This window comes from Letharia columbiana, assembly GCF_014066305.1.
Source record: "Letharia columbiana isolate WasteWater2 chromosome Unknown Sc0000030_s1, whole genome shotgun sequence".
Classification (NCBI taxonomy): Eukaryota; Fungi; Ascomycota; class Lecanoromycetes; order Lecanorales; family Parmeliaceae; genus Letharia; species Letharia columbiana.
In genome coordinates, this window is record NW_023501073.1 from 42,783 (window position 1) to 63,930 (window position 21,148).

The following is a 21,148-nucleotide window of genomic DNA, read 5'->3' on the forward strand; positions in this document are numbered from 1 at the left end:
ACTGAAAGTGAGCCCAGCCAAGAACTCCCCTCCGAGGGTCCCTATCCACAGCCACCACCAGAAGAGCCCCCTCTCCCAGCCCTAGAATCCTCTCCTCCACCCCCAGAACCCCCTCCACCACCTCCACCACCAGCATCTCCTCCGCCCTCACCGGCCCTCCCTCTTGCGAAATCCATCCTCCATCCCCCACCCTCACCTTTCAGTCCAGCACGACCCGCACCAGACGCCTCCCCCACCTCCCCCACCACCGCCTCCGCTCGCGCCATCTTCCCACCACGCGCACCGCCCGTGGTCCCGTCGTCTTCAGCCGTCGTCGCAGGACAGGATCGAGTTCGTCTGTACAGGGGTCGAGACTTGAAGCCAAGGCCGTCGGGGCCGGACGAAGACTGCGACTGTGGTATGGGATTCGGAGGCGGGCTTTTGAGCTCCTGCAGTCGATGGACGGCCGCTTGGGGTTTAGGGAGGATTGTGTGGTTGGTGAAGGAATTTCTTTTGGTGCTGGTAGGCTGGGGGGTGGCTGTGGCGCGCTTTTTATTGTTGTTGTTATTGTTGTTGTCACTGTTTTTCTTCTGGGTCTTGGTGGTGAGCCAGCGCCATGGGGTTTTGATCTGTGTGGAGGGGTGAGAGGGTGTCATTGGTCATGAAGGTGGAGGATTTTCCATTTCATCTGGGAACTTTTTCGGATTTAATGCATCAAGGGGCCACAGCGTTTCCTGATTAGAAGATGTCCCTTGCATGGCACCTAATATGCCAGGCAAGCGGGCTGAACCCTATCGAATTTTGAGGTCTGATTACTACTTGTTCCCAACTGAGGAGGATTCTGAATCCAGTCAATTTTGGACGTCGTGACTACATACCACCTCGCGAGAGACACTAAGTATGATAATGCCGGCTAAACGTGAACTCTACCTTCGCACAGAAGTTGTGCTCAAGATAGATGGATCGATAAACGGTATCTCGTACCTAGTGTTTGGTGTTCCTATCAGTAAGCGCGTTCAACACTGATATCTGGGAAGTGGGGTTTGAATTCAGGCAAGGTTCGGCTTGAGATACAGACCATAATGCGGAACTGCTTGTCTTCGAAGGAAGTCGCTACTCTTTTGTAAAAGATGATAAAGGTATCGTATCTTCCGCAATCTGCACATTCATCGAGAGCGTCAATAAATTCCTAAACACGGGCCTTGGCCTTTGTTTGTTGAACGAGAGTCGTGAAAGCTGACTCAAGATCAGGCCGAGACCTTGTCCGGTTCCCTGTGCTGGTAAGACTGCCATCATCGCTATAAGGCAGGACCACGGATACCAACCCTGGAAGATGCCGTGGGGTTTGCCTCAAGATGAACTGGAGCAGGCCCAAACATGGGTTCCGCGTGGAGTTCGAAGAAAAACCTTGCAAGACAATCTCAACAAATGTCCCTGTCTTCAGATTTGTCGTTGAGCATGGCCGTCGTTTGCTTGTCCTTGATAATATGTTCTGTGAGCGTGGTTTTTCCCAATCTTGCCTTGTCACTGATCCAGAAGATTCCTTTACAGCCTTGTCGCCAATTTTGTAAGGTTGTGCTGGGCGCTGCCAAAGATGCATTCGAAAGTACTCTCGCGTGCTTCAGCGATATGTCGGTAACGGTCGCAAATGCCTTGTAAGTCGATATTTTTGATCTTAGCCTCTTGCCCTCTTCAGCTCCAGTCAGTAGTGTGAAAGCTCGCCTTTCCTAGGTAGGGAAACGTACTCTACTCTCCAGTATGATGAGGTCTTGAGTTCTGGACTTCCATCCGTAAGCGCTTGCGGATTCATTGTGACAGATTATACACCTAGCGATCCAGCGTTCACATCTTGCTCCAGAATCTGATTTGTTTGGTAATACCCATGTCTATATTCTGTGTCTTATGAACCGGCGAACTTACACATGTCCAAACGATCTTGGAAGATCCCAAAGGATCTAATTGAAGACTCGTCCGTGACAGCTGAGTACCGTGGTACGATCTGTGTAACGAGATATGAAAAAGATGACGAGGACCTGTAGTTCATGCACATCTTCACGCGATCTTGGATGCTAAGTTTCTCATTGACTGCAACTTAGGATGCATATCAAGCAGATCTGTACTGAGTACAGATAGCGAGCCTTGATGAAGAACATTGACTACTTACCCTAACGGATGAGGAAAGCCTATTTTTATCCTCGTAGAAGCAGACAATGCGGAGTTCATTGCCTAATGTTGGAGAATGATATTTGCTGGTGCTCAAGTACATCAGACTCTTGGTTAAGAGTCCCAAAATAGCTTTACATTCGGCTCCTCTACATCCAATCGGCGATTTTGGCAACGAAATCCGTGATGTTGCTCTTTTTGCTCCCTCCGTGTGGCGTTTCTATGAAAATTATGCCTTTGGGGCACGCAAGTATCCATGCTGCTTCGGGATGGTGTCCATAGTTGTGATATTCAAAAGCTTTGATCGATGCCTTGGGAGAGATCACTTTCGTTAGTTAGCTCTCTAGATATGGTTGCCGGATGATTGATCGGAGCATTACGTACCTTGTTCATCACAATACCGCCCAAGCTATGTACGGTAAAGATGACCGGTCGTCAAGACGGTAACAGTTATGACGCATGCGAGGTACTTCCATGTAACCAGTCTCGCATTTAAAATATCATCTGGGAGAAGATCTCGGGCCCAAAGGATCCCCTTTTTACTCCAAGTTTTCACCCTGTCGCCATGAAGCCCGTGGACAAACCCTAGGTCCATTTCGTAAATCACATCTGTGTTTGTACAGAAGACTATCAATCCATGTTCAGCCATGATGTTACAAGGGAGATGGTGGTTGGATCACGACTATCGTGAACAGTGCTTTTATCTCCTGTTCGGAGCACCTGGTTTCCAAACGGTCCAACGATGGCCATTCTTATGCAATCTTTTTGCCGTGCAGAAAGTCAGTCGCTGTCTATTTCGAGCTGTTCCTGATGCATCTTCATTTGCCCACGAAAAGCTCTCTTTGTGGAACATTCATAATGATTCATGCAGGTGCTTACTCTGCGGATATCCAGGAGACAAGACTTACAACGTGTTTCCGGAACGCACTTTTCCAGACAGGGAGCTCTAGGGCTTCCATCAGCAAAAGTTCAAAGGACCACCACGAAGGAAGTAGAAATTGATATAGTGAGAGCTCACTCCTCTGTATCATAGATTCCACACGACATGATTCATGCAGGTGTTCTCGACGTGTTTAAACTGGACATGTGTTTCACGGAGGGTTTTGGAACGCAATCGTAACTAACGAGACTTGCATGAGTTTTGAAGGTCCAAGGAAGTGACATCAGGGAAAGTCTGGACCGTGGACAGGACGCCGAGTCAGGAGACGATAAGCGTATTTGGCGTGCGAAGGTCATCTTAATCTTACGGACAACCATGACTTCGAAGATGCCCCGCTCACATTGTTATCCTCCATGCTTAGCAACTGCGCAAAGAAGTCTCTGTTATGCGATTCGATGGAGCAACGAGACATCTTGGGGAGGCAAGGTTCCAGCGCACAAAGCGCTCCATTCCTATCTAACGCATTTCTATCTATCTCTGTTCCGCACCGAAAGCCGCAACTCTCGCTGCTGAGATTAAAGAGTATGATTGAGAATTTCCTTCACTCGCAATAGTACTATTATCTATTAGCCGCTGGAAAAAGATAACAACACCTGTGCCCAGAATTGTGTTGAGCTTGAGCACCACGATGGGTACCAGCAAGCCAGTCCAATTTCAGAAAGCTCTTTCTGTGACTTCTATCTAGATTCGGAGCCTGCAATTAGCAAGCTAGTATGATCTAGCCTCTCTGCCAAATGTCCTGTATTTTGGCTCCTTGGTTCAATGTCCTAAGCCTTGATTTAGATTGTTGGTGTGGTAGCGGCAATCGGTGAGGTGTTGTCCATTGCCGCGCTGCCGTATTACGCCATAATCAACCAGGCAGACCCAACAGTATTCGTGGTGGCATCTTGGGCCTGCGAGTTGATTCTATTTAGAGAATGACCATGACTATGGAGCGGATGAGCTATACTTACACCTCATATGATCACAGCCTTCAACCTTCTGACCACGAACTTCACACTTGGGGCATAGCTTTGAGTTGACTGCAAGGTATTCTTTTGCAGAGATTTCCTCGGCATTATGTTCTATGCGTTTTCTTGCAGCCTCAGTCTCAACGCAAGTCATACCAGGATGCCACAGAGTATCGCAGTTAATGCATGTCTGACCCTTGCAAGTCTGGCAGATCATGTAGCTGTCTTGCTCGGGAAAACACTGCTGGCCCGACTGGCAGCCCGGTGAACGACACTGTTGAAATTGACCCTCCTGGTGCTCCGATAAGAACGCTCGTAGCGAATGATTGTCGTATCTGCACCTGTCAGTTGGGAAACTCTTAGGAAATCGCTTTTGTAGATCCTACCTCTCGAAAATTTCGGATTCGGCAAAATCTTTCACGTCATGGAAGTCTAGCCTCTCGCCACAGGTTGGGCAATCGATTTGATTCCAGACTTTGCTAGTAAACTGTGTAGAGATCGATCTGGATAGGCAAGGTCTGCAGACATCCAGCTCGTGGCTACAAGAATTAGTGATCTTCCGGTCTGGAGAAGTTTGCGTGCTTAAGTCCTCGAAGCAGACGGCGCAGGGAGGATTAGAGGCTTCCGCGCCCGTAACATCTCGAGCCGATACAGCTTCGGGTGGCTCGTTTGTGGACCACGTAGGCTGTGCAAGCTGCTGTGCTGTCTCGTCATTGCTTGGCGTGGTAGGTGGACTCTGTTTGACTTCTGCAAGGATGCGAGTATCATGATTACCTCCCGAGGCTGTCGTCCGCAAAACAACGGGCTTCTGAGGTGGACGTGGACCACCTGCACGACCGCCACCTCCGCGACTGTAGCGCGCGATCTCCAGGCGATCGAAACGTGTGAGTCCGCGTTCCTCAACGAGTGGAGCGAGCCTACGCATCAGCTCCAGCTTTGTTAGATTCGTGCTTGCAGCAACAACACGCCCCCCCACACCGTAGAAGTGGAGAATATCCCGGATTTGTTCCATAGTCCATGAAGTGTGATGCTTGTCAAGGATAGTTCCTGGTACACCCGCTTCGCGGTACATCCGGTTGAGCACCTGGATGCTGGCGCTGCTCGAACTCGCCATGGTGGTCGACAGCGCAGCAGGTGTGTGATGGACAGAAGGTGAGATAAGCTATAGCTCGAGGATACTGGAACGTATGAGTGTATATCTACTCTTCAAGCCTGCATTTCACTTGTTTCACTGCCCCGTTTTCAAAGGCGAGCTAGGCTTAGGCGCGAATGCGCTTTGCTTTGTGAGGTGATGCCAAGGTGAGAATGTATTGAGATCGGCGGAGCCTTTGAACAGATCTTTAATGTCGTTCGAGATAGGAGTAGCCGCAAAGAATCTAAGATATTGAAAGTCATGTCGTTGCAAATAGCGGCGGCATGATGCGTACAATGTTTTAAGGTATTTCAGGGTCGAAACTTATTCGAACAGAGGGTGCATGCAAGTCCACCAAGACTTCGACAACGGTCAAGAAATCAGTATGGACTCTAGAACTGTAAAGCAGTCCCAGTTTTGTTCTAAATGCGGCATATTATTGTGTTTGCCTCTCATCGTACTCCGATCACCACGGTATACTTGAATGTGCGTTGATAGGCCTTTCACATGTAGTACTTCTCCGTCAATATGAGCTCCTCAACCATCGGCAGATCCTTCCCATTACCAAAGCCCCACGCTCTTGTCATCAACCGCCTCCACTCCTTCCCCAGCGCAACTTTTCCAGCGATGAACGGCGGCGTCAAGATATCAGAGTCGATGGGTACAGCGACCGGTCTTCCAAGTACCGCCTCCATTCCCTGCAAGGCGAAAGTCACCAGCTCCTTTCCTGGCGAAGGAACGCCGAATTCGTCGATAGAGATGAAACAGGTATCTAGTAGCTCAGCCTGCAGGTAGTATGTGGATCATGGGCTTTTCATCGTATGCTGGACAGTCGCAAGGATCAAGCTCCCGAGCGTATCACGGCCTCCGAAAGGTAACGGGAGGCCACCACCTCCGGAGTATGGAAAGAATCAGAACAACATTCCTGACTGTCAGAACAAGCGACAGCGACGTGATGCTGCAGGAAGTTAAGCACGGGGACAAGCAAAGGTTCCGGGGGGGGGAGTATGAAAGTTGTGGCAATTGATTGTAATCTTCTTTCACCCTTATGAGCATGAAGATGTTTTCAGGGGAAGGTACATGCTATTAATGACCATGGGTGTTACAGCCGCATGAAGAAGTACACTCCCCACGAGGCCTTTAAGAGGACTGAGTAGACTTTGTACACGCTTAGATCGATCAAAGCAGTCAAGTAGACCGGCCCTCGAGTTGATATAAATCGCATGTTGTAGAAGGAGTTTCTCACGTGAAGCTGTTACACCGTGAGTCCCTGCAAGACTTAGTTGAACCAACGTTTGATGATTAAGAAGGCGATGTGCCACGATTGTCAACTTCACCGACGATAAGTCGACACGGAGAGATTAGAATATCCAATGGTCTCGGCTTATTGGAAGTGTTGATATGGGTTAAGGGTATCTAACGTAGTAAGCAGTATGACCTCCAAACGCTTCAATCGCAAGTCCCTTCCTCGTTCCATCAAGATATGTATGTACTGCCCTCACACTGAATGCAGTGTTAGAGCAGGTTGCATACCTGCCATAATCTCGCTTTGTGTAAATGCAAAATCAAGCGCGAGCTCCACGCTTAGAAGGTTCAGCAGCTTCACGACTCAGAAGATCCTCAAAGGTCTTCTTCATCGCTTCCGAAGAGGCGAGATCGGGCGTGGGAACCAATAGACGTTTTGCTTTCTTCCTCATGTGCTCCTCATCCGCTGGAACGCTGCGCTATCGACCGCTTTTGTTCGTTTTCGATTCATTCAACTTTCCGTTCACCTCTGTTTTGTAACCATTGACGCCGTTGATAGGACTTGGCCCAGATCTAGGGTATTCCAATTCGTGCCAGGCCACTTGAGTAGCCTTCTTTGTCTATTCAACTGTCTGTTCAGGCTGGCCGCTGATAATTCTGTCAGGTCGGATTTGTCCACCCATCCATCGTCACTCTGGCATCCTGATTGGTTGTACTTGAGAAGTGAATGACTCGAATTGAGCAATGCAATACAATGTGGGGTCTTTGTTTCTGACTTGAGGAGGCATATTCTCAGGCCATACACGGCAGCATTTGATCCAGCCGGACTCGATAGATTGTATGACGCTGGCGAAAGAACGATGGGATATCGAGACGTAGCGGTCTCGATGCAAAAAAGGCGCCAGAGCAATTTTCATTCATGATACTGGTTATCGGCTGTGTACGTCTTTCACCGTAACCCCAGCGCAGCCGTCTCACAAGCCTGGATCAGCCCAAATCTGGATCTTTGCCTTCTTCTGATCCGAAGGCAGGAAAAGGCGCTTCTGGATCTCGGAGAGTCTATTACAATTCTGTCCAATAATCAGGGCCCTCGATTAGAAGTGTCCTTAAGAGAAGCGGTCGGCAACCTATTCAGCGGCAAGCAAAGTACGGGTGAGTCTCCAATAAACAAAATACTAGTGCCAAAAGCATTGCAAAAAGCTACACGCGGGGACTTCCAAGCGGCCATGTTAAGGATATGTTTGGAAAACAAGTAATCGATTCACTTCGGTTATCATAGGCGTGTGAACTGCGAGTTTCTGTTGTCCAGAAAGCCAAGACTGAAGAGAAGCACCGTCATCTGACGTCAGGAGTGAGGTATCTCTTGGACAAGGAGCCTGTCAGTCCCAGAATTTTGCTCAAAGTCCTTGGTGATAAATTACGGCCTGTCAAGCCTCAACCTCTCACGGATGTGGACGAAGGATGTGGGAAGGTGGAGGATGTAAAGAAGGTGGAGGGTGTAAGAAGGCAAACTGGTGCAAGACGATGACGGTGGTCAAGTCTCAACAGTGAATGAATGAATGATTGCAGGGTTGAGAGAGCCTCCACCACAGATGTGGATGTCCACGGATCTCTCGAAGGCTATCTTTGGACCAAAGGTGTGGTATTGTCGTACGATGTTCTGGGCTGTGATGCGGGTGATGGTAGCAACAGTGTCATACTTTGACGCGCCTTTGGAGACACTCGTCAATCAAAGCTTGAGCTTCTCCATCGCCGAACACTTCTTAGCCCGTCGTCTCTGGCGCGTGGTTGGTTGACACAGGGATGGTTGTCCCAAAATTTGTCAAACACCACTTGATCGACATTGCATTGACGTGCCCATTCAGCATGCTTGCCATGTTTCAGCTGACATTCGTAAAAACACCTAATGGCTGCATCGATAAACACATTTCAATGTCCGCAATCCCAGTCAATCATCTTGTGTATGCCGACTTCACTATCTGGAGGGATGAAGCAGACATTGGCAATGCCTCCGAGTATATCTGCCACTTCGTAGGGTGGTGTGAAAGAATACCGTCCAATAGTGCGACTAGGATTGCGCCTTGTCTCCCCACAGCCTTTTCGCAAGTCCTGAATTCGGTGACTGTAGTGATCCCTGTCATACCGCTGATGATAGCTCCCTCGCCATGGAGATGATCTTGAGGCCTTGCGCATAAGCAACAGTCAGATCGCCGGACCATGACTACCCATCAAATCCAGCATGTTGATGTCAATATTGTATTCTTCGCAGAAGTCTGATATGGACTGGCCGAACATTTCACCCAATTGAATATTGAGCTGTGCCATCGCGGACGGGGTTGTAGCAGCTTCTCGAAGCATTCGAAGCACTTAATTCTTCAAATTTTCTGGTACAGATAGCTCGTCGTGCTGCGAAGCACACGTCAGTCTTTTGTGCAACTCGAAGCATCGGCGTCATACTTGGAAAATCTTCAATTCAAGGGGAGAGCTTGGAGACTGCTGCTTGGAGTGACAAATGGCACAATCCATGCCGTCCTCAGCAGTTCCACTGTTCAGCCCAAGCACGACCATGTCCAGAGAATTTCGATCACGTGTGCCATTAATGCCGTTAGAGCCCGTCGAAAGACACCCTTGAGCTTGTCAAAGGCTTTCGAGTTGTGATCCCTAACTGAAGGACCAAATGGGCTGGCCGACAAGAGGTTCTTGTCGGTATCACACAGGGACTGATGGTAAATTGTAGGAAAAATGTCTAATCAAAGACCCGAGGAGCTATTCGTAGCTCATGGAGGCTGGCTCGGCTGGCAGGCCGCAAATCCTGCTGCCGACGGATCGGCTCCTACCGAACTAGCTGCTCTCATGATTACTGGTCAATCCTGAGAGGGACGTGAAGCAGATTAATTTGCCTGGGATGATCACTGACGTTGAAGATGAGGAAAGAGAAAGACCAGAGCCGCGGAGTCGGACAGCTTTCTCCGCGCCAAGCCTTCCCCTGCTCTCATTTGTTGGCCTATACAGCCATTGGGCATACAACGGGTGCAAGTTTCATTCCCTGAAGTCTTGAGAACGGCCATGGTAATGTACGGGATCACAGGTCACCGCTGACGTCTCGAAAATACTGCTTGAAGTCGACTCATCCAAGTGAGTGTCACCGCACACCTGCATTCTCGTGTGTAATGGCGAATTTTCAATCCACAGACCCATCGATTGGTAGAGTCTTCTTTCCCCACAGCAATGCAAGAGCTTACGGTGGACAGCAACTTCGAACAGCGGCGACCCAGAGTCATTCGCCTACTCCACTGCACGCGAGCGTTGGCCGAAGATCCTCTCCTCAGCGATCGATGAGATCGCCTCCACAATATCTGGACATAATGGCTTATCGAAGGAGGATGTGGAAGCTGGGAGGGCTATACAGGCCAAGCTGACGTCGCTGAAGACAAGTATGCTGGGAAATGCTGTGCTGGAGCCAATACCACGAGATGGGAGACCCGATACTGAAGCCTACAACGAGGAGTTCAAAACATTCAAAGACCTCAAATGGCTAGCTGCGCCTTGGCTATACACAGAGTGCTATATGTACCGCCTCATCCACACATACTTTACGCTCTCCACTCCGTTTTGGCATTCGTTCGACATGTTTGCGACCAGCAAAAGATCGTCCCTCATTGGCAGCAAGAAAGGAACGATTGAGCTGGTCAAGAGATTCCGGGCAGTGCTTCAAACTATCGCTGAAAAGCAAGCTGTGGATGAAGAGACGCAGAAGGCGATATTCGAAGAGATGGTACAGATCAGTCTTTGGGGAAATGCTACAGACCTGGCATTGCTTACATCTCTCTCAGTGGAGGAGCTGAACAGTCGACAAGGGAAAGCGGTCAGAGACAGCAATAAGGAAAACATCGTTGTTGACGATACGGAGCAAGTCTGGAGTCTTTTGTCAAGGCTACGATCATTGGGGTCTCCTAGAGACATGCACATAGTCCTAGACAATGCTGGCTTTGAGTTGCTTACGGACTTGGTCCTCGCCGGATATCTTATCGAAAGTGGCTACGCTAAGAAGATTGTGCTCCACGGCAAACGAATGCCATGGTTCGTGTCAGACGTCAACCCAGAAGACTTGAAGTACTTGATCGAGGGCTTTGCCGATGGCACGATTTACGAGGACATCAAGTCTCCAGACAAAGAGGAGCTCCAGGAAGCTGGGAAATACTGGCGAGGCCTGATCCAGTCGGGGAAAATGGAATTCCGAGCCGAGCTATTCTGGACTACGCAACATCCCTTCGGGCGAATGCCCGTTGTGGAACCTGCTTTGTTCGAGGACCTTGCTGATGCTGATCTTGTGGTATACAAAGGGGATCTCAACTACAGGAAGCTCACCTACGACGGCATGTGGCCACATTCAACACCGTTCAGCGAAGCCCTCGGACCTCTTGCCAAGAAACACGACGGCCAAGGGGTCAGAAGTTTGGTACTGCGGACCGCCAAGGCCGATGTCTGTGTAGGACTCAAGCCAGGTCAGGACGCGAACTTTGAGGAGGGTTGGACGCGGCATGGGAAGTACGCAATGGTGAGCTACTGGGATGCTAAGCCATAACGATGCGAGTGTGAGTCTTGCCCTGCTCGAGTCGCTTTTAGCCTCAATGGCGTGGCCTGAGATTCACACCTCAGCCCACCAATTTTTGACCAGCATGGTCGCTTGCAACTTTTCACAGCAGAGTATGATCCTATTGCTTAGTCTCCGATCTTAACCAGATCCCCCATGGTTCGGGTTTCTCTCATGCCCGTCGCCGTGCGATGTGCAAGGTGGAGCTTCGCCGGAAAGGGCCCTACTGCCCCAAAGATCCCCAATTTTACGCCTTCAAACGTGCTGTGCCCGCGGAGAGAGTGACAATTGATTCGCGCAGAGCTTGATAAACTCGTGCTATGCCATTCAGTAGATCTGCGTCAAAACTTTGTGTGGAAGCTTCAACTGAAGCTCTTGTATTCCTTCTCTTTATCTTTCTGTCAGATCGCGTTCCCTCCCGCACTCTCTGCAGGAACACTCTTTCTGAGCCCGAAAAGCATCCAATCACCTTTCTAAGGCTCGTGTGCTCTTTTGAACGCAAGCGGTAGTATCTGAGCATGGCTTTCTTACGCACCAAAGCGTGGACTCGTGTTCCAGGCGGCCACCACCTCCTTCTTCTACTCATCCATCGGACAAATGCTCTCGCCATCTTCTTTGAAGGCTACAGTCAAGGCTTCATTGCAGCCTTCAATGTCAGCCCCCATCTATATTAACCTCATGGGACTGTCTGCAGGAAACGCATCAGTCGTGACACCTCAAACCAAACTCAAAGTCATCGTCGCCGTCTATCGCTTTGGATCATCCTGGGGAGGATTCCTTGCCCGCCGGTTCGCTAACAAGATTAGTCGCGTTCACGGCCTTCAGCTTGGCTGTTTGTGGTGCACCTTGGGTCCTTTGCTCCATACATCAGCGCAGAACGGCAAATGGCAGATCTGCGCCAGAGTCATCACCGACATCAATGTTCCTCACTCCAATTGCATTGCTCCTACATAAAGCAGCGAGGTCTCGGATGCACACCATCAGGGAAGATTCTTTGGACGCATATTCCTGACCAACTATATCGGCATCCCTTGCGTACTGGTTCCGATATGGCTGAACCTGTATCGTACGTCAACCTCAGCTAACGACACTAGTCCGCTGATACAATCTACTTAGAAAGGTGGACTCCGCCATCCGCTGACGGCTACCGTTCGCCGTCAGTGCGAGCGTGTTTACGTGGGCGGTCTCGGACGATAGGGACAGTGGAGAGGGCGGCTACGAAATCTGCCCGTGCGTGAATGGGACGACAATTGCACTGCTCCACTATTGGCTTTCGAAGAAAGCAGGTGTGGCAATGGCTCACAGCGTTCATGTATTTGCTAAGTAGGCTATGACACTATGCTTTTGCGAAGACGACACTTTTCGCTCTGGTCTTAGATACATTGAGGTGCAGGAGTGCTGGTTTCTGTAGGTACAACTGGTGAGGAAGCTCGTCCACGCTGTGACAGTGCTTCTCTCGGCAGCTTCCGATACATCTCATGAACGGTATAGTGAACACCGAAGTGCGGCACATAACAGGGAAGAGTCCAGTTCGTACAGCGGAACCGGAAAAAACCATGGATTCATCCGGCGTTGAATAAGAAAAAGGAGAAAGACTGTAACAGGAGTTTTGGGACGTCTGGCGATTGAAGGTCTCCGGACTGCCCTGTTGGCTATGACTTCACAAAGCCATGACCCGACTCATTCAGGCGCTGCTCATGGATTGTTGGAGTGGTGTCTACAATATGGGGCATGATGGTGGTTCCCTTCTTCGTTGATCGGTCCGTGATCCGCAAGGCAGCGCCAACAGTACTCATAACCACAGATCTTACCTACCACAGAGGTCAGCACAGTGCTATTACGCAGATCTTAATTTCAAAGCCTTACAGGTCATATGATCACATCCTCCTGTTTTTTGAGAAGGAGCCTGACACCCCGGGCACATCTTAGCTTGCGTCTTTAGGTATCCTGTGGTAGCTTCTTCGTGGGTTTGCTGGGCAGCTTGGCGCTCCTTTTCTTTGTTGCCGCATGAGATACCGGGATGCATTTCGGTATCGCAAGTAATACAGGTTTTGCGATGGCATTCTTGACAATTCATGATGGTGTCCTCCGGGAAGCATTGCTGGCCGGACTTGCATCCCGGTGTACGGCAGCGCTGAAAGTGGCTGTCAACTTGCGCTGCCTGGAAGGTGAACTCAAAGTATCTAATCAGCCCTCGCATTAGCTAGAGTGTCACCAGTTCGGTACACTACTGTTGCTCACCTTGAAAATATGTGAGGCTCTGCAAACTTCTGGACATCACCATATTCAAGAAGCTCTTCACAAGCCGGGGTGGGGCAGCCGACGTGGGTCCACAATTTGGTCTCCAGTTGCGAAGAGATCGAAGCAGCCAGGCATGGTCTGCAAATGTTCACCTCATGCACACAAGATAACGTAGGCTGGCGTACAAGAGTCTTGACTGGGTCGAATGGATCGTAGCATATGAGACACTCATGGTTTAAAGCCTTGATGGCTTGTGGGGCTGCTGGCTCGCTTCTCGGTGGAATGGTTGTGGCTGCTCTGGTAGCTCGTGGACGAGCAAGATGGTTCAATCCCGAATGAATCGTAGATCTTTGGCGATTGGCAGATGCTGGATTTGAGCGACGAATTGGAGCTCTGCTGTTGACAGTGGCCGGTCGGTTTCCCACCACAGGGCGGCTCACAAGCAGTGGGCGGTTGGCAACCTCAGATGCGGTTAAACGTAGCCCACGAGTCCGACGTTGTCCAGTGCTGTTTGGCATACTCATTGTAGCAGTGTATTCCCGCTCTTCCTCAGACAGGGATCGCAATTCTTCCGCAAGCTCGTCCTTAGACATTCCGACGTCGCTACCATCACTGGTGCCTGAAGAGTGTTCCTCCGTTTGAGTGATGACAGGATGAGCGACAACAGGCTGAGTGATAGTGGATCGAACTGTCGGAGCTCGAATTACAGGCTTACGAGAGGGGAGGCGTGTACCGGCTTTATGAGCGTTGATGATGGTCAAGCGATCTTCACGTGTCAATCCACGCTGCGCAGCGAGCTCATTCAACAAGCCTATCAACACATTGTTGCTATCTCTTTCTCCGAAACGCACGCCGTAGTGGCTGAGAATAACGGCTAGATCTTTGCGAGTCCACTGCTTGTAGCCCAAGCCAGATGCAGCGGCAGAGCGGTCTGTTCCTGTCTGAGTCTGACTTGCCATGATGAGGTTATGTTGCGAGGAGCTTGTGACTTAGAATCAAAGATCGTCAGCTGGAAGGGCCTTGTCATCAGACTCGGTCCAGAGAGAGACTCACCGCCTTGATGATTAAAGCTCAGCAAACATGCCTTGGATTCGCACACTTGTTGAATAATTGAAGAGTACTCTCAAAAAGCGGATCGAAGTGTTGATTGGAACTTGTAAAGAGGGAAATGGCGTGAGAAAGTGAGAGTAGCGCCCGTGAAAAGTAGCTGTTCTTAGCGGGCATATCACCTAATAGAAGTGAAGTGAGGTTTGGGAATTTTGGCTGAACGGGCATTTATACTGTTCATATGTTCAATCATATGCCGTATCACCAGGCGGCAAGGTTGTTATAGTTCAATTGGCCATGTTGAATTGAGTTTCAAGTCGCCCACTGCATTCCAGAGAATGCAGTCATTTCGAAAATCACTGTGTTTCGAGACCCAGCAAAATCGTTCCAATTTGGGAGGAGGGGCACCTTGAGGCCCCAAGAGGAGACTTCTGCAGCCTCGCGCGCCAGTTTTTGCACGACTCAGCAAACCAGTGACTCGGGCGGTTCACTTTTTGGTGAAGTAGTTCATCAGGTTATTCTTCTGTGGCGATGCCTTGACCTTCTTCGCACCATCCTCAGGCTTCGGATCTGGCTTCTCCCCAATTTTCATCAGGGCCATCAGCTCCTCGAACTCAGCTGCCGGGATGATGCCTCCAGATGCCTCTTTATGCCCTCTAGCAAAGCTTTCGCCCATCCTCTCCACCAGATCGCCAGTATCGAGGTCAGCTCCGGCCTTCAAAGATTCAATAATGTTGACTGGGGGATGTTTGGAGCGAGCGGAGCGGGCAATGCGACAGGAGAAGTTGACGTAACCAGGGCGATAGCCGGAATTGGCCACCATGATGATTTCCAGAGCCTTGGAGTTGAGGTATCCAGCCTGAAAACGACTATAAGCCAAGATGGAACGTGCAAAGGCCAGGGAGGCTTACCCATCTTGTTGCGATGACACCGTGAACTTGCATCTCGCTGTTGATTCGCAAAACTGCAATCTTTCCATCTTTGCTAAACTTCGGCGGCGTGTGAGTCTGCTTCTCGACCTCTTCGTTGATCTCAGCTCGAGCATTGAGCAACCGTTCGTTGTCCAAGATGTCTTTCGGACCGTTTGCAGCGAGTAGTGCTTCCCATGCCGAAATTACGTCAAATTTCGATGTTCTCCTAGCTGTTCTTCGTCAGCAATGGAAGGCAACGCATGCCTTGAGCAGACTGACGAGCATTTATCAGCGCCACAGCGTCATTGATCGCCTTCTTCGTGTGCGTTTTGAAGACGTCCGTCATATCTGGGAATGGAGGCTTCCATTTGAGGGTGTTGCCGAGATCGCCATGCGTACCCATAGCGCATAAGAAGCCACAAGCAGAAGCAATGGTTTGGTCGAGGGGCTTACAAATCTCGTAGGTCAGGAGAGCAGACGTCGCCACAGGAGGATAATGACAGGCGGAAACAACCTAGAAATCCATTAACTGGTTGGGTTGATTTGGGAGAAGGGAATGCCTCACAGTAGCATTCTCCGGGAACTCGTCACTCAGATGATGATCAATGATCAGAGATTTGGTGTTCAGGGAGTCCACGACTGCCGGCGCAGCGCGACTTCCTTGATCCACGATGATGATGTACTTTGGATCTTTTGCTAGCATGGCTGCTCTCTCAGCTTCATCGTGTACAGTAGCATTCTTACTGATTAGATGGACACCAATAAGATCTGGAGACATCCCCAATGCAATGAGCGTCGTGCGGATAATCACGCCGGCGTCAAGGCCATCTGCGTCCTTGTCCGGGACGATGAGCGTCTTGCTCCGGGAGGCAGCACTGTACCGAAGTTCAACAACCCGCTTCATACCCCCCAAGGAAGAACTTACCACTCTGTAAGAAATTGTCCGGCACGTTGGATAGACTCCTCGGATGCAGGCCATATCGCGTTTCCATGGCCATCCTTCCGCGATATCACATCACAGTAATCTGCTTCGGGCTCTCTTGGACGTTTGGCCTTTGAATCTGTGCCTGAGTCCATAGCCTTGCGTTTCATCTTTCCGGTAGACTTGCTAGAGAGAACGCGCCAGGGCTGATAAGTGACGCGATGCGGTTTTGTGTTGGGTGGGGAGTGAATGAAGCTGCTTGGTAGAGAGGCGCGTTTTGTCAACACCCGGCCATTTCGCGCTATAAAAGACCTCATCCAAGCACCAAAGATGATTATTATACGCTGTGAATTGCCCTCACCTTTCAAGCTTGAAGCTACCTATTCTCAGATTCAAGACTGATGATACTTACTTTGATTTCTCTCTCGGCTCAGCTTCCCTCTGCAAATTCAAGCGCGCGGCTGTCCCCCAATCACCGAGCAAGTCCCACCAGCACGATGGCCGAAGCTCATGTACATCTCAAGTAAGTTGGCCGTCGAATGATACTTATGGCTAAGAGTAATGTTGTAAAGCTAACTTGAATTCCTTCTTCTCACAGGCTCGAAGGCGTCACGGTTGTTACGTTTGAAGCTGGCCCAAACAAGGTTGTCTTCCGGGTCCACCAGAACCTCCTGTGCGATGCCTCAATTGTATTCAAGGCTGCGTTCTCTGGCAATTTCCGGGAAGCCTCTGAGCGATCGATGTCGCTTCCCGACCACGACAAAGACTCGGTCGGGCGCATGATCCAGTGGCTCTATACCAGAAAATTTGAGCTGACATTTCCGGTCTCCTCAGAGACTTCGGGAGAATGCTATATGCAACTGGCCAAGTTGAACACGTTGGCCGACAAGTACGATATCTATCTTTTGAAGAATCAGATCGTCGATGAGCTCTTCGACCTCACAAAGCCACCAAGGAACTTCAAGCCGCCACAGATATCCGTCACCAAGTATGTCTACGATAACACCACCGAAGGATCGTCTTTCCGGAAGCTGTTGGTTGCTTGGTATGTCTACCGCATCGACCTCAAGTGGTACGACTGTGATACCACCAAGGCCACGCTTGCAGAAGTCTCCCAGGACCTTGCCATCGATCTGGCTGTGGCACTGGGCGTGAGACAGAAGTACCCGGAGCGACCTAACCCATTCACTCTACCCAGTACTTTTTATCATGAGGAGCCGCCCAAGAAGGCTGATGAAGGTTATGCCTAGCAGGTATCGAGATAGAGGCACGACAGCCTCAACAAGACAGTTCGTCTAGTATCTGGGGTAAGTTGCATATTTTGAATCAATGGTCAGGATCCTCACTACGTTTCGAAGCAGAATTCTCACATTCCGGATTGTGCAATGGCTACTTAGTTGAGCTGGCAGGATCCGATACGAAGCTAGCGATAGCAGGGTAATGAACAATGGTTGCTTCTACGTGCGCCCAGTTACCAAGCGCGCCTTGTCCACATGATCACCTTTCGCAGCTAAATCTAGGCTTCTCAAAGCCCCGCGCCTCTCTGAGCCTGGCCCATCTCTGTGATATGGGCAACTTTTTCTTATCTCTGACTTATATGTTTATTCGATGGAGACTAGGTCAGGTTGAACGGTATAGTAGTAAGTCTCGTTCTCTGAAAGCTTCTGTCGTTGTCAATGTGAGAGTCCACCAGAATGGAATCCATATCAGACCTGGACAGCGGTTAGTTTAGCTTTCATGTTGGAAATTCCCGGCGCGACCAAGAGTGACACGCGATTGAATCGCCTGTGGACCATAGATCCGCAGTACTAACATGATGCGGTGCGGCAAAAATGCGAATTTTTGAATTCCCTCCATCTCGCATCTATCACGATATCTCCTTCCGGATCAAGCTTGAGCCTTTGCACAATGAACGCGAGGATGAGAAACCCAAAACTTGTTCCTTTCCACCTCACTCTCGTCATCTATCTCTGTTCCTTGCCTTCGCTCGTCTCCGCTATCTACTCATACCCTCATCCCTCCATCTACCCCCCAATCCTCTCACAATCCAACATCAACCTCAACACCACCCTTCTCCAACCCAACCAAACCACCCCCCACCCGAACCCTTTACCAACCGTCCCCGACCTCGACTGTTTCAACACCACCAGCCACCTCGCCTACCCTCTCGACCCTGAAGACTGCCTAAAAGCCATCGATCTCATCCTCCACGACCCCCGCGGCGTCATGACGCCCCACACCTACTCCTGGCACGCGCGCGAACCCGGCAGCTTCTGGATCCCCGCCGACTGGCACGACCTTCGGTGTCAGATCCTGCTGACGACGGGGGTACCGGACGCGGTGGACGAGTTCCGATTGGTGGAGGTGATAGTGGCGGCGCAGAGGATCTTGGACGACTGCGTGCCGATGTCGAAGACGAGTCTGGGGGGACTGTCGCTGGTGGGGAATATGAAGGGGTTGTTTGTTGCGGTCAATGGACCGGCGCCTGGGGGGGCGAGCAGTGGGATGGGGAGGATGTTGTGAAGAGGGATTGAGGAGGGTATGGGGGTTGCGGTGGGTCAGGACGAAAGGAGCTGATAGGATTTTGTTAAGGCCAATTCGTAAGATGATAAATTTCGCGAAGCAATCTGATGCATTCTTGCGACTTTAATGACTGAAATATCTGGGAGAGCCATTAACTCACTTGTACTAGTACAGTGTGGCAATGTAGTCATGGTGTGTTACTGTGAAGCAAGCGAGTTTCACCAACCATCAACTCAATCTTAAAGTCTTTACACCTTGATAGGACGCTTGGATTCTGAGAGTTTATCAGCTATCAACTTGAACTCGAAGTACTTCGACTTCATGTCCAACGTCAATACTCAAATTCTCGACGTTCATCAGCTATCAATTTAATCTCAAAGTACTTCGACTTCTCATCTTACATCGGTACTCAAATCCTGGACGTGTATCAACTACCAACTTGATCTGAAAGTGTTTTCATCAACACTCATATCCTCGGCGTTCGAAGATGGCAACATCACCCGTACCCCAAAACGTGACGCCAACCCCTACCGTGTCCGTGGCGCCAGCCAAGCACAAGTGAGAAGACTACCTCAAGAAATTTGAATCTTCGCGAAATAAGTGCTGATAATGTACAGATTCTGTGAGGTCTCTACGGTTACTCTCTTCGTCGGCAAGAGCAAGAAGCCCTTCTACGTCCATCGTCAACCTCTATGCGATGCCTCGCCCGTTCTTCAAGGCAGCACTCGCAGGAAAGTTTCAAAGAGAGGCTCCGAAAAGCAAAGATGCACCTCCGAAGAAGACGACGAGAGCACGTTCGAGCTTTTCGTAGACTGGCTTTACTGCCAGCGCTATGAAATGTTACCTGACGATGGGGATGATGAGGACGACGAGGGCGACCACGTGGATGAGAGGTTCCTGCAGCCTTTCCGATTGTTTGTGTTTGCAGACAAATACGACGTCTGCAAGCTGAAGAGACCTCGTTATTGAAACTCTTTTCGTCGATGGTCGTGGACCCCGATGTGGGGACCCGGCCACTCGCAGCAGTCGTCTACGCGTACAATCATACCACTCACGAATTCAGGTCTCCGCAAATTGTTAGCAGACTGGTATGCCTGGAAAGTATTGATCTCGGGTGGTTCGAGTACACAGATGCGATTCAGAAATGCGTTCCTGCGAGCGCAACCGGAGATTTTGCCCCAGACGTCGTGTTCAGTTTTGCCAAGAATCTTAAGTGGAGGCATAGGAGATCGAATAATCCTTTCGCGGGAGATATGCCAGAGGAGTACAAAGACAAAGAGGACCCAGGGCTGCAAGAATGAGCACTCTACCGCCAACCAGAAGTGCTTTATCGAGGACTGACGGGTAAGTTCATAGCCTGCAAATAGAGCATCAAGCAAAGCTAACATTGTGCATAGATTGAAAAGACTCGCCAGGTACTCGCCTCCTCCGGCTCTCGTTCTGCTTCAGCTGTTGATAGAAGGGGAACTTGTTGTGATTCGCGGTTGGATTACACGCATAAGCTAGTCCAGATTTCAAAGCCCATTTTCAGGGTAGTGATATCATAAACCAAACCTGTGTTCACGCACAGCTTTCTGAATGCTGCTAGACACAAGACACTCGTTAAACACTTCGAAGTAGCCGCGGCTTGTCCGAGATGTTGACTCCAATTTGCAGGTGTTGAATCCAGTTTGATATTCATTTACTGACAACATCCTTCGACCTTCCGACCCCACACTCACCCAAGAATAATCAGGGCCCCACGATGCCTTCCACGGATCCATCCACAACCAAGTAAGTCAGACTCAACAAGATATCCCTTCTCCTATCTCGCAGATGTCAAAAGCATATAGATTCTATAAAGTTCCCACCGTCAACATCTTCATCGGCAAGAACGAAAAACCCTCCCTAACCCATCGAGACCAGCTATGCGACACCTCACCAGTCTTCAAAGCAGTATTCGAAGGCCGGTTCCGGGAGAGCTCCGAACAGAAAATGGCCCTCCCCGAAGAAGACGAAGATGTATTCAAATCGCTCGTACATTGTCTCTCTCTCACCAGCGCTACGAGATACCACCCGAACCGAAGAAGCCAAGGCTCAAAGTGAGAGATCCCTAAAACCCGTGAAGCTATACGCGCTCGCCGACAACCTCGACATCGACGACCCCAGGACCATCCCCATGACGAAGATCTTCAAAAAGGCAAGCGGGCGGGATGTCCGTGGCTCCGTTCGACCGTTTCTGCCCCCGGTCCTCGGGAAGCCGCCCGGTTGTGTTGTTCGAAAAGCAATTGGACTAGTGGCCGGTGAGGTGATTGCCCGGTTTTGCCACGACGATCGCGTCGAGGGCGAGTGCCAGGTCGGTCCGTTCGACGGTGAGATACCTACCCGGACGGATACGGGGGAAGTTATTCAAGAGGCTCCGGGATGAGCAATCAGGTCCTCTGACCGGAGAACTTTTCCGCGGTGATCATCGCAGTACTGAGGAGATTCGTGCATGGCTCGCGGGTGACGAACGGGTGATG

At 50.2% G+C, this 21,148-nt stretch overlaps 11 protein-coding genes across 11 annotated transcripts; 7 read left to right on the plus strand and 4 right to left on the minus strand.

The window, feature by feature from the left end:
• Nucleotides 1-41: 41 nt before the first annotated feature.
• On the minus strand, nt 42-635 carry HO173_008300 (uncharacterized protein; the record flags this gene model as incomplete). The annotated part of the gene is made up of 1 exon (XM_037310200.1): nt 42-635. One exon carries the CDS (start codon nt 633-635, stop codon nt 42-44), a length of 594 nt encoding a protein of 197 aa, XP_037162786.1.
• A 3,206-nt stretch (nt 636-3,841) lies between these two features.
• Nucleotides 3,842-5,146, minus strand: HO173_008301 (uncharacterized protein; the record flags this gene model as incomplete). The annotated part of the gene is made up of 3 exons (XM_037310201.1): nt 3,842-3,975; nt 4,036-4,367; nt 4,419-5,146. The coding sequence occupies 3 exons, from the start codon at nt 5,144-5,146 to the stop codon at nt 3,842-3,844; spliced, it is 1,194 nt and encodes a 397-aa protein (XP_037162787.1).
• A 4,433-nt stretch (nt 5,147-9,579) lies between these two features.
• HO173_008302 (uncharacterized protein) lies at nt 9,580-10,994 on the plus strand (the record flags this gene model as incomplete). Its single annotated transcript, XM_037310202.1, has 2 exons — nt 9,580-9,613; nt 9,661-10,994. The coding sequence occupies 2 exons, from the start codon at nt 9,580-9,582 to the stop codon at nt 10,992-10,994; spliced, it is 1,368 nt and encodes a 455-aa protein (XP_037162788.1).
• Nucleotides 10,995-11,600: 606 nt separating this feature from the next.
• HO173_008303 (uncharacterized protein) lies at nt 11,601-11,957 on the plus strand (the record flags this gene model as incomplete). The annotated part of the gene is made up of 1 exon (XM_037310203.1): nt 11,601-11,957. The coding sequence occupies one exon, from the start codon at nt 11,601-11,603 to the stop codon at nt 11,955-11,957; it is 357 nt and encodes a 118-aa protein (XP_037162789.1).
• A 741-nt stretch (nt 11,958-12,698) lies between these two features.
• On the minus strand, nt 12,699-14,203 carry HO173_008304 (uncharacterized protein; the record flags this gene model as incomplete). Its single annotated transcript, XM_037310204.1, has 3 exons — nt 12,699-12,814; nt 12,870-13,186; nt 13,245-14,203. The coding sequence occupies 3 exons, from the start codon at nt 14,201-14,203 to the stop codon at nt 12,699-12,701; spliced, it is 1,392 nt and encodes a 463-aa protein (XP_037162790.1).
• Nucleotides 14,204-14,778: 575 nt separating this feature from the next.
• HO173_008305 (uncharacterized protein) lies at nt 14,779-16,294 on the minus strand (the record flags this gene model as incomplete). The annotated part of the gene is made up of 5 exons (XM_037310205.1): nt 14,779-15,150; nt 15,203-15,432; nt 15,482-15,716; nt 15,768-16,077; nt 16,128-16,294. The coding sequence occupies 5 exons, from the start codon at nt 16,292-16,294 to the stop codon at nt 14,779-14,781; spliced, it is 1,314 nt and encodes a 437-aa protein (XP_037162791.1).
• Nucleotides 16,295-16,621: 327 nt separating this feature from the next.
• Nucleotides 16,622-17,374, plus strand: HO173_008306 (uncharacterized protein; the record flags this gene model as incomplete). Its single annotated transcript, XM_037310206.1, has 2 exons — nt 16,622-16,647; nt 16,723-17,374. The coding sequence occupies 2 exons, from the start codon at nt 16,622-16,624 to the stop codon at nt 17,372-17,374; spliced, it is 678 nt and encodes a 225-aa protein (XP_037162792.1).
• Nucleotides 17,375-18,032: 658 nt separating this feature from the next.
• HO173_008307 (uncharacterized protein) lies at nt 18,033-18,647 on the plus strand (the record flags this gene model as incomplete). The annotated part of the gene is made up of 1 exon (XM_037310207.1): nt 18,033-18,647. The coding sequence occupies one exon, from the start codon at nt 18,033-18,035 to the stop codon at nt 18,645-18,647; it is 615 nt and encodes a 204-aa protein (XP_037162793.1).
• A 487-nt stretch (nt 18,648-19,134) lies between these two features.
• HO173_008308 (uncharacterized protein) lies at nt 19,135-19,616 on the plus strand (the record flags this gene model as incomplete). Its single annotated transcript, XM_037310208.1, has 2 exons — nt 19,135-19,205; nt 19,265-19,616. 2 exons carry the CDS (start codon nt 19,135-19,137, stop codon nt 19,614-19,616), a joined length of 423 nt encoding a protein of 140 aa, XP_037162794.1.
• Nucleotides 19,617-19,630: 14 nt separating this feature from the next.
• HO173_008309 (uncharacterized protein) lies at nt 19,631-19,948 on the plus strand (the record flags this gene model as incomplete). Its single annotated transcript, XM_037310209.1, has 1 exon — nt 19,631-19,948. The coding sequence occupies one exon, from the start codon at nt 19,631-19,633 to the stop codon at nt 19,946-19,948; it is 318 nt and encodes a 105-aa protein (XP_037162795.1).
• A 698-nt stretch (nt 19,949-20,646) lies between these two features.
• Nucleotides 20,647-21,054, plus strand: HO173_008310 (uncharacterized protein; the record flags this gene model as incomplete). The annotated part of the gene is made up of 1 exon (XM_037310210.1): nt 20,647-21,054. The coding sequence occupies one exon, from the start codon at nt 20,647-20,649 to the stop codon at nt 21,052-21,054; it is 408 nt and encodes a 135-aa protein (XP_037162796.1).
• Between the last annotated feature and the right edge of the window lie 94 nt (nt 21,055-21,148).